The sequence below is a fragment of the Olea europaea genome, chromosome 18 (genome assembly GCF_002742605.1).
Source record: "Olea europaea var. sylvestris chromosome 18, O_europaea_v1, whole genome shotgun sequence".
Classification (NCBI taxonomy): domain Eukaryota; kingdom Viridiplantae; phylum Streptophyta; class Magnoliopsida; order Lamiales; family Oleaceae; genus Olea; species Olea europaea.
Window position 1 is genome coordinate 16355788 of NC_036254.1, and position 10676 is coordinate 16366463.

The following is a 10676-nucleotide window of genomic DNA, read 5'->3' on the forward strand; positions in this document are numbered from 1 at the left end:
TTGATTCTATAATTTGTGAACAAATAGTAAAGAATTGTAACTTTATTATATTTAATTAATAAAATACATTTTTAATTAATTATTTAATAAATAAAATTTAATTAATATCTGATTTTGAATGTTTTAAACTTTTTTTTCTTAATTTTGAAATTGGCCATACTTAATTTCTTAGATATTAAATTTTCTCTGTAGTCATTTTATTAGTAAATTGGTAAATTTATTTTAAAAATTTTAAAATAATTTGACTTATTCAATATAAAAAAATTTAAAAAGAAATAAGAAGATCTGGTTCTTGGTCTAGAATCATAACTGAATCAAATTCATCGATTCTCGATTCTAGTACCCATCCGGATATATAACCTAAGAATAATTGAATCAAGTTGCTCAGTTTGGGGTCAGATTGGATCCTGCTCGAGTCGAGAGTTTGTCAAACTCTAAATCCGGCTGAGGGAATGGGATTTAAGAGAATAAAATTAATTGAGAGCCAATTTTATAGAATTTATTTGGGAATAATAAATTATTGAATAGTATTTTAGGAAATTGTGTAGTTAAAAAGTAAGGAAAATTTATTGGTTTGTGTATAAAATATTTTATTATGTAAATATATCTTGAAGAATGATTATGTAGCTAACAATTTAAATTTTTAAAGAATGGCAAACAAGGGCTGAATGGACCATACGATTATTGTATTCTCTACTCTAATTACTGGGTTTAATAAAAATTATTCTTCTTGGCCAGGGCCCATGTGGCTTGGCTATGTAGCAGGGCTGGTTTATTAGACAAAACGTTCACACGACTTTCTCAGTTATTGAAATAATGACTTTAAAAATTATTCATTTGGATATTTAATTCAAATATATCATGATTAATGGTACCATGGCCAGAGATCAGAGCATGTTCAAATTATTGGAGATTGAATTGAATTATGTATTTGGATATCAACAATGCTATAGGTACAGTAAAATCAACAAAAATTTTATAGAGTGCACACTTAATGGATTTCCATTGAAGAAAGGAAAAAAAAAAAAAAAAGAGAGAGAGAGAGAGAGACCAACAGGGTGCTGACATGATAGCACCCTATCAAATTTCTTTGAAAAAAGCCTGTACTTGGATATTCTTGATGGCTCCAAAATAGGGTTGTAGAAAATATTTTAAATTTTTTTAAGAGTAGACATAGGCAAATTTAGGGCTGGACAAAACTCCCGAACTGAACCGATCGAATCGAATCCGAACCGAATAGAACCAAACCCGACGGTTCTTCTAAAGTTAAATACCCGAACGGGTATTTGAATCAAGAACCGACGGGTATGGTTCGATTCTCGATTCTAGGCCAAGACCCAAAGAACCGAATAAGAACCGAATCTTCGTAATTTTTTTAATTAATTAATTTTAAATAAGTAAAATTATTTTATTTTTTTCAAATAAATTTGTTAACTAATTAATTTAGTTCAAACCACAAAATATGATTTTCCTATTTCTAATATTCAGTTCAAAATCGACTTAATCAAATTGATCTCAATTTTATCTAAATCTGTTATTCTACTGTAGTGTCATTTCTACCGGAGAAAATCGAATTAAAACTCTACAACATCTCTCTTAATTATTTTGAGATCGATATCTTTCTCTTTCTGTGATTTTAATAATTAAATTTATGAAGAATTCAACAAAGAGAGACGTGAAACACATAAGATTGAACTACGTTATTTTGTAAGAGCTAATATTAAATATATCATTAATTAAATTAAAGTAATTTTGTATATATTAAAATTTTAATTATAATACGGAACCGAATGGAACCGAACCGGACCGAACCGAACTGAATGGAACCGAACCCGAACGGTTCCGTAATTAAATTTGGATCCGACGGTTTCACTTACTAAATACCCGAAAAATTTCGGGTGGATTCGGTTCTTGTTAGAATCGAACCGAATCGAATCGAATCGAACCATATCCAGCCCTAGGCAAATTAAAGACTCGAGGAGTTAAATTGCAATAGAAAAACCTAGCTTAAGGGGCTATTTAATTCCCTTGGGACGTGTGCCTCCATAACAATGTCTTTGTGGAGACGGTTTTCGAAGAAGAGAGAGAGAGAGAGAGAGAACGATACCCTTTTTTCCTCTTCTGATATGATGACTTTAATCTTATATGTTGAGATCCCTACTTGGTGTACAGATATTTTTTAATAGGGTTTAACAGATAGGTGATGCTACATGTACAAAATTGTGTAAACATAGGTTTACACCCTCTTCACATGGAAGAGGGCCAATATACAATAAATTATGCGTAGGCCCTCTTCATGTAAGGGAGTGTAAACTCGTGTATACACTTAGCATAATTCTTAACAGATACACATTTGACTGATTCAAGTTTGCTCCATTTACATTCACTTTTACATTAACTTTGACATCAATTCACGTGGCACTCATTCACTTCAACTTTGACAACAGTTCACGCGACACTCATTCACTTTTAACTTTAACATCATTCCACATGGCACTCATTATAGTATTTGATTTTTTCAACACCCTTTCGCATCACGGGCCATATTTTAACATAGAGAAAGAATGTCATCCATAATGTAAACTAGAATGTACATATGGAATAATTCTCGCGGATTTTCATTAGCAGTTGGGAAAACAAAAAGGCAAAAAAAAAAAAGAAAATAAAAATGAATGAAAAAAATCTGTCAATACAAGGGTACCATTCAGACATTTTATAAACTGTCTCCTGATAATTTGCCAAGTACAAAGGGTAAATTTCTATATTGAGACTATTTAATAGAATGTTCTATGTTTTTTAGGCACGTTGAAATTACATTTAAAATATTCAATTTTACAAAATCCAATTCTCTTTTGGTACAAATACAAATTTCATGATGACGACGGTATGATATGAAGGGATTTTTTCGTCTTTTCGTCTCAATTATCTTTAATTTATACATTCCAACAAGTGAGTATAAGAAAGAATTTTTTTTACAAATATTGACACAAAATCACATTGCATATAAATAATTACTCATGCATAACACTTACAAAATCACAGAAAAGGTACAATTCACACGAGAATGAGAATATATAGATATAGATATATGTGTTCCTAATATAATTTGGAGCAAACTTGTTTTACGTCTTTTTTTCTAGGAAGTTCGAGCAGACGGTCAAAAAAATCCAATAAAAATTCAGTTTCTAAAAATCGAAACATCACGACTTTGTTCATTTTGCCCTTTTCACCACACCATTCATTTTTAAAATTTGATCGACAATTTTATCCCGACTATAAAGCGTGGCGTTGGACTCTGATGGGTAAGCCCTTGGGAAAATCGACAAATGGAAATGCTATGGCTTCGTCCGTATCGGCTAACTCCCAATGGAAATTGAGGACTAGATAGTGTATGAATACAGCCATCTCCAGTGTGGCCAGCTCTGTTCCTGCACAAAGTCGTGGTCCTCCCCCAAATGGCATGAAGTTATGACTAGCTGTTGTCGCGTTTTGACTTCCGCGATTATTATTCTGCACCCACAATTGTGTTTCCATTATTCCTTGCCATAATGATTAAAGGAGGCAAAAGCTATACTGACATAATTTGACTTTATTTGAGAAAAATTTCTCGATTATTGTGTCTAATGATATTTGTAAGTATAACTCACCAAACTCTATGAAATAATATATAATCCATTGAACTCCAATTCCAATTAAATAAATTCCTTTTATTCAGAGCGGAACCATTTGTTATTCTGATTACTTTATCCATAAACCTTTTTTGATTATTTCAAAATAGCGATACGAAATTCAAAAAAAAAATCGCATAAAAACGGAGATTGAAAACTCAAGAGAGGATTTCGCCTCTTGATGGGCTAGCTTAGGATATGTTTTTAAGTCAATTATACGCTATCAAGCATATCATGTATAATGCAATGAATCACAATTTAAATAATTCATTTCATCAAGAGTTATTTAGAATGGGACATCTTATGGCAATTAAGTTCAATCTAGCATATCAATTCAATTTCAATTACATATATATCTCATCGAGAGTTATTCAAAATTACACCAGGATGAGTAAAACAATATAAGCTATACGGTCTAATGTACGAAAGTACCCTAATGAACAACTTCATATTTGTTAAAAAATGGAAACCAAAGTTTAGACCATTCATGACATCCATCAATGTAGCTCTTTTGGTCAGAGATGGTACAAGGACCTCTCACAACCCCCCCCCCCCCCCCCCCCCGCCCCCCAACACACACAAAATAAAATTGTTTATGCATGTCCCTTTTTCTTCCAGGCACAAACAGAAGAAATGGCTAAAGATTTAATTACTATATGTTGAACAATGTAAAATATAACTGCTACTCCCATCCCGCCATTGTTTTTCATTACATTAAATTAAATTTTTCTCTCTCCTACTTTTAACTATACAATTTTTAATAAAATAATATTACACGTAAATTAAAAATTTCTCAACCACTCATTTTTTTAAAAAAATATTATTCATCTCATTATAATCTACAAATAATGGGGCTCAAACGACCCCGGAGATTTATTTTATGAATTTTGCCATTTGTACACAAGGATTGTACGCCCTGTTGTAAGCCCACTCGCAATAGAGGGCTCGCACCGGGGCTTACACATCGCACTTCTCTTATTTTATCCTAAGGGAATGTGTTAGATCTAAAATGTTGGATACAAACTAGTATATGTATCTACGAAGAAGAAAAATTAAAAGAATAAAGTCAAATAGTCAGGGTTAAAAATAGGGGAGTAGTAGACAGACTAAGTTGATAACAAATGATTGAGTGATTTTAATTTTAATTTTTCAAGTTGTCCAACCACAAGATGACACGTGTAACCACTATTTTTGAGTTTTTTTTAACCTTAATGTGTAGCACAGTTGAAATTAAAAAGAAAGGCGGAATTGGTTGGACACTTGGACCAGCAAAGGGAGAGGGCCACAACGCACGTGCAACCCTCACAATCCACGTGGGCACTTTAATCATAAGCTGAACATCGATGTTCGGGCCACGCACGAGACGATGGACAGAGTGGGGGGAAAGATTTTCAAACTTTGCTGTTTTCTCATCTTACATATACATTGGGTTTTGCAAACATCTGTTGATTGATAAAGACAGTTCTAAAAATGGGTCCCACCGAACACCCTGCATTATGCGACTCTTGAGTATTTGTGACTAGCATTTTTTTATATGAATTTCTTGTACTGCAACATGGGATTCTTGTATAGTTTGTACTTGATGTTTTATTCAAATTCTTCAAGACATTAGATTAATCCTTTTTTTTTTTATATGAATTGTTCAAATTTGTTACTCAAGAATATATATATTTTACTCGAAAAACTCTTCAGGTCGTTAAAATCCAAAGTCAACATCTTTGGTGGGATCAACTCGAGCACGGATTTAAGTTAATTAGAGCCTGTTTGGGAGGAATTTTTTACCTCAAAAACTTGATTTTTTAATCGTTATTTCACTATTTCAGTCGTAATTTTTGATTTATTCTCTCACAGGTGGACTCCACTTTTCTTTTAAAGATCAAAAAATCAATTCTCAAAATCCCTTCCAAACGGAACCTTAGACATTCTTTTTAAATGAGGAGCAACAACTATTAATCTAAGAAATTTTAACCTTTTGTATACTTTCTAACTTATGGATTCAAGTAACGAGTACTAATACTATTGCAAAATTGTAATTCAAATGGTTATACTATAGCCTGAACAACTTAAAACTTTCAAAAATATTAGCTATTGAAAACCCAATTTGAGGGGATAAAAAAAATTAGTTATTGTGAAAACCCTATTGAGAAATTTTGATATTGTATTTTTATTTTCCTCTTTCCTCCCTTTTTTGGGATATTCCAACAACTTTCCTCTTAGTACACAATCAATTTTAAGCTGGTTTCGTGTACATAAATAGTGATGGCAATGGCTCGGTTCACCCTTTAACCCACGAGCTAGGCTAGGGCTCGTGGCTCGTGAAAGACAAGCCGAGCTCGGTTCATTGCTCGGGGGCGAGCTCGACACGGCCCACGAGCTCTCGCACCCAGTCGAGCCGAGCCCACAAGCCGCTTCGAGCTCGTGATTTTTTATCTTTTTATTATTTTTTGATTTTTTGATTTTCCTTTTCTAAAATTACACATTTTTTACGCGCCCACGAACTGAGTCAAAAATGGCTCGTGGGTTGATGAGCCGCACGATCAATTTCACATCCCTATACATAAACCCCTGTTACCACTTTAAACCGTTATATTTTGATATGTCAAATCTTTGATCTTAATATTTGTTTGTTCATAATTAGTTTGGGGATTGGTGGGTTAGCATCTCTGTCCATCCCACCCTTTCCAATTAAAGCACTATCTTCTAGGTATTATCAGAGCAGAAGTGGCCCAACTTCAAGAACCATTTGTCCCCCATTTTTGAAATGAGAATGGGTTAATAGTGTTTTTTTTTTTTTTTTAAATTTGTGGTCGAAAAAGAACGAAAAATTTTCGATTTACATATAATATTTATTTTATGAAAAATTGTGTGGTTGAAAATAGGAAAGTGAAAAATAAAATAAAGTCATTACTATTTTGAATTGAGAAACTTCTCTCATACTTCTCACTGCCTACTCTGATTTTTTGTACATTTCCTGGCTATTTATTCATGACCACCATATACAAGCCCCTATTTATAGCCTGTTTGTGCCCTTTAATTTTAAAGAATGATGTATGAAATAGTGATTGATGTTGAAATATGTGATTGAAAAAGAAAAGATTTTTTTAATTTATATGTAATATTATTTGTAATAAAGAATATATGGTTAAAAAAAAGTACTGTAGAAAAAATAATGTGGTAGAATACGGATGAATGATTGACAAATAGGGGTTTAATGGTCATTATCTAAAAAAAATGAATGTTTTGAATAGTGATTTTTAGAATGCGTGATTAAAAAATAAGGAAAAATTTTCGATTTACGTACAAATATTTTATTATGTAAATATGCAATTGAAAATGAGTATGAGAATTAAAAAATTTTATTTTATAGGAAGACAAATAGGGGCTAACTAAAATCACTAGTTAAGTTTAGAAAATTCTTGGTGTACATTGTGGACACCATAATGCACACATCCCTATAGGATTTATAGAGCTAATTACAAGTTCTCTATAAAAATACAACTCAAAACTTGCAATAATAACATACGTCCAATATTTTTCGCTATTATCAATGAAGGTTATAGAATATATTTTCAAAAATATTCGTTTGGCCGACGGCTTCCAAATACATCGTAAGCTAAACCGGTACTGACGAATAACCAACCCGCAATGAATAGGGAAGGTAGAGTAATGCTATGAATGACCCAGTATCAAATACTGGTAATAATATTAGCAAAAGAATGTTCCCCCCGTTATTGTCTACTATATTCTTAAATGTACGGGATTGCTATTCGAGCCGCAATTCAGTATGAATTGAGTAAGGCTCGTACCGCTTCTCTCCTCTCCGACCCGACCATTCCTTCCTAAGGAATGGAGTCAGGGTCGTACCTTTCCTTCCCTTTCCCGCATTCCATCCGATGGAATGGAGTACGGGGAAGCCCATTGCTGTAGCTCTCCTGCCCCTCACACCAAGCATCAATCGTTAAGTTTTGTAAGTTGAGTGATACAAATTTATCGTGTCTACATACAAATATCTCCATGTCTTTCATATCCAATTCAATGGAATACGTGTAAATGGAAAGTCCCATATACAACTTAAAATGAAAACAACGAATAACATATAAGGATTTCAACTATACGAATCCAAAAACTCGATATGGTATTAGAGTCCAATTAGGATCGATCAATTTGATCATTTTAGAGGAGCAAGTATAATTCATTTATTGCATTACCACATTGAATAAGAAAGGGAGAAAGAGAAGATGGAGACAAAGAAAAAATTTTGGGGTTTGAAGAGATGAAGGGACGAACCTGCAGCCATCTCCATGGATTGAAGTGGCAAGGTTGGTGAAAAAGTGAAGGATCCAAGTGCACTGCTGAAATCACCGGTAATACTTTCCACCCACATGGAATGTCATAACCTTTTTTATAATAAAAATATTTAACATTAATAAGAAATCATTTATAATTAATTATTTCTGCTTTCTGCTGGATATAAAATATTCATTTAACAAGTCAAGAATCATACCTTTATATCTTACATCTTTTATGGCTTTCCTGTGAAGAAATCTCACCACATTCCCCAGCCTTAATGTCTCACTTATAACCTGTTAATAATCATGCAGAATATATAATAATTTATAAAATATAAGTAACTTTTTTTCGCAGTAAGCAAGATGCTTTTAAGGACGGTTAAACGTGTTGAAAGGGAGAGGTAGAAACATTACACATTGTGTGAATTCCATTTTCTTGTAATCATCCCAGCTCAATTCTGTCTCGCCTAATTCCCTCTTAGCTTTAGAAATTTCTGCATGCTCTTCCTGAATTCACATAAGCAGGAAAAAATAAGTATGTAATAAATAAATTAAGAACAGGATGAAAACAAATTATAATTAAGAAAAGCTATTACTTTTAATTGGTGAACAGCAGTGGGACACCCTTGTAAGAAGTAAATGCCCAAAGCTATGGCTACAGATGAGGTTTCATGGCCAGCAAATAATAAACTCAGAACCAAATCAAGAATTTGCTCCTTTGAAAGATTGGAATTCTTGAGAACCCAACCAAGTAATTCATTTTGATCATCTTCACTCTTTTTCTTCACCCTTTCCTCCATTTTTTGTTCGATAAATTTAAGGATTTTTGATCGAGACTGTGCACAGAAAAAGTCAAAAATAATCAAAATTAGATATTTATTAGTTAAAAATATAGAAATGGGCATTAAAATTTTACCTGTAGAGCCTTTCTGTATGCAGTTCCGGGAAAATTCAAAGGAGCAGAAACCACTCCTTTCATGAATGTTATGTACTCTTTTTTCAACTGCTCAGTCTCTGGTTTTCCAGGCTCCAAACTCATTATGTGTTCAGCCATCAAGTTGAATGTAAACTGCAAAGAAATATAAAATCCATCAAAAGCTGAAACAAATAGTCGATTCCACGATTAGTACTCTCATTTTCCATACCTTCTTGGCTTCATCCTGTGCACAAATGATAGAATTTTCAATCCAACAGTCAAAAACTAGTAAAGTATGCTTTTCAACTTCTTTTAGAAGATGGGTTCTGAGCCTGGAATTGCTCAAGAAATTGAGAGATATAATCCTCATATCCCTGTGCATGTCACCAACTAAAACAAGCATAGACCATTTTCCAAGAATTCCTCCTATGCTTCTGGGATAGCTGCACTCAAACAATTTCCCTTCATTCTGTAGAATGAATCTATTCAGCCCTGCATCAGCCGATACTATCGTCGGCTCGCCAAATAAATGGGATTTGTAGATTTTTCCATATCTGTATATCAGAATTCGAATGTCAGCTAGAGAATTTTTATTTTTTTTATTTATTTTTTTTGGCAGGGTTAATGAGTATTAATGAATTATTTACCTGGAAATATGTTCCTCCATGAATTTTCCTATTGTAGTAGCTGTATATGGCTTCAAATAAGCAATGGTTTCACCAAGAAAAGGCCAACCCATATTTCCTGGTGGGAGATTCTCAGAGTAATTTTGTTTTCTTCTATATAGGCTAAGGATAATAAGAAGAGCCAAACCCAGAAGAAAGAGAATAAACTCCAAGTCACACATGGTGATTCTCTCTATGTATCTCTCTCGACTGGAATCAAACGTCTGCTTTTGTGAAGGTATTCATCTGATTAAAAGGAGCTTTCTATTTTGTTTTTCTCAAGCTATTATGTTGCCTTAAGCAGGTGGTTTGGAGAGAAAAACATCATTTTGGTTAAAACGCTTTGGTCAATAACATTATAATAACAATAATCTGGTTTTATATATAGGGTTTTCTTTCTTTCCATTTTGCACCATCATATATTCCTCAATATCCATCTTAAAGGCAAATTGTTGGGTTCAACATTTAACAGTGAGGTCATGCATGACGGAAAGGTGAATAATGATAAACGAAGTCTTGTTCAATCACAAGAACGAGATAAGATTTATTGTCGAATTTTACTGTCTAAATAATTGTCCAACGAATTATTGACATGTCATTAATTTGATTGATTAATGATGAAATTAATGAAGATAAATTTGAGATAATATTTCAATTATTGATGACACGTCAATAATCCTTTTATATGTTCTTCACCAAGGGATAAACTGATTCCATTTCCCTTTCCAAGTTTCTTATCCTGAAGATAATAAGAATAGGGCCATTTTTTTTTTTTACTCACTTGTTTAATTCGAGAGTAAATTACTTGCACGTGTACATAATAATGATTCAACGAAAAAGGGTCCCATTTATTTTGTATCAGAGGGAAATGAAAAATCGAGTCTTTATCAAATTATTGAGATTTGTACAAAGAATTTTGACGCGTTGTATACGTTTACAAGTGATATTTTTAAGTCTATGTTTGGTTCTCATTTTTCTTAAATTCATTTTTCAAAACACTTTCAACCATAGATTTTATTATATTTTCATTTTTTTAATAAATTTTTACATTATACATTTAACTTTTATTAAAATCTGCCAAAAAAGTCGATTTTTAGTTAAACCAAGCTGGAGCTAAGTGATAATAGCATATTTTAAA

General features: G+C 32.7%; 1 protein-coding gene across 1 annotated transcript; it reads right to left on the minus strand.

The window, feature by feature from the left end:
• Window positions 1–3048: 3048 nt before the first annotated feature.
• On the minus strand, window positions 3049–9950 carry LOC111367619 (cytochrome P450 90B1-like). The gene is made up of 8 exons (XM_022988588.1): window positions 9521–9950; window positions 9103–9427; window positions 8874–9026; window positions 8554–8793; window positions 8372–8464; window positions 8173–8251; window positions 7956–8065; window positions 3049–3510 (listed from the first exon to the last, which is right to left on the minus strand). The coding sequence occupies exons 1-8, from the start codon at window positions 9718–9720 to the stop codon at window positions 3274–3276; spliced, it is 1437 nt and encodes a 478-aa protein (XP_022844356.1). The 5' UTR covers window positions 9721–9950; the 3' UTR covers window positions 3049–3273.
• Window positions 9951–10676: the final 726 nt, after the last annotated feature.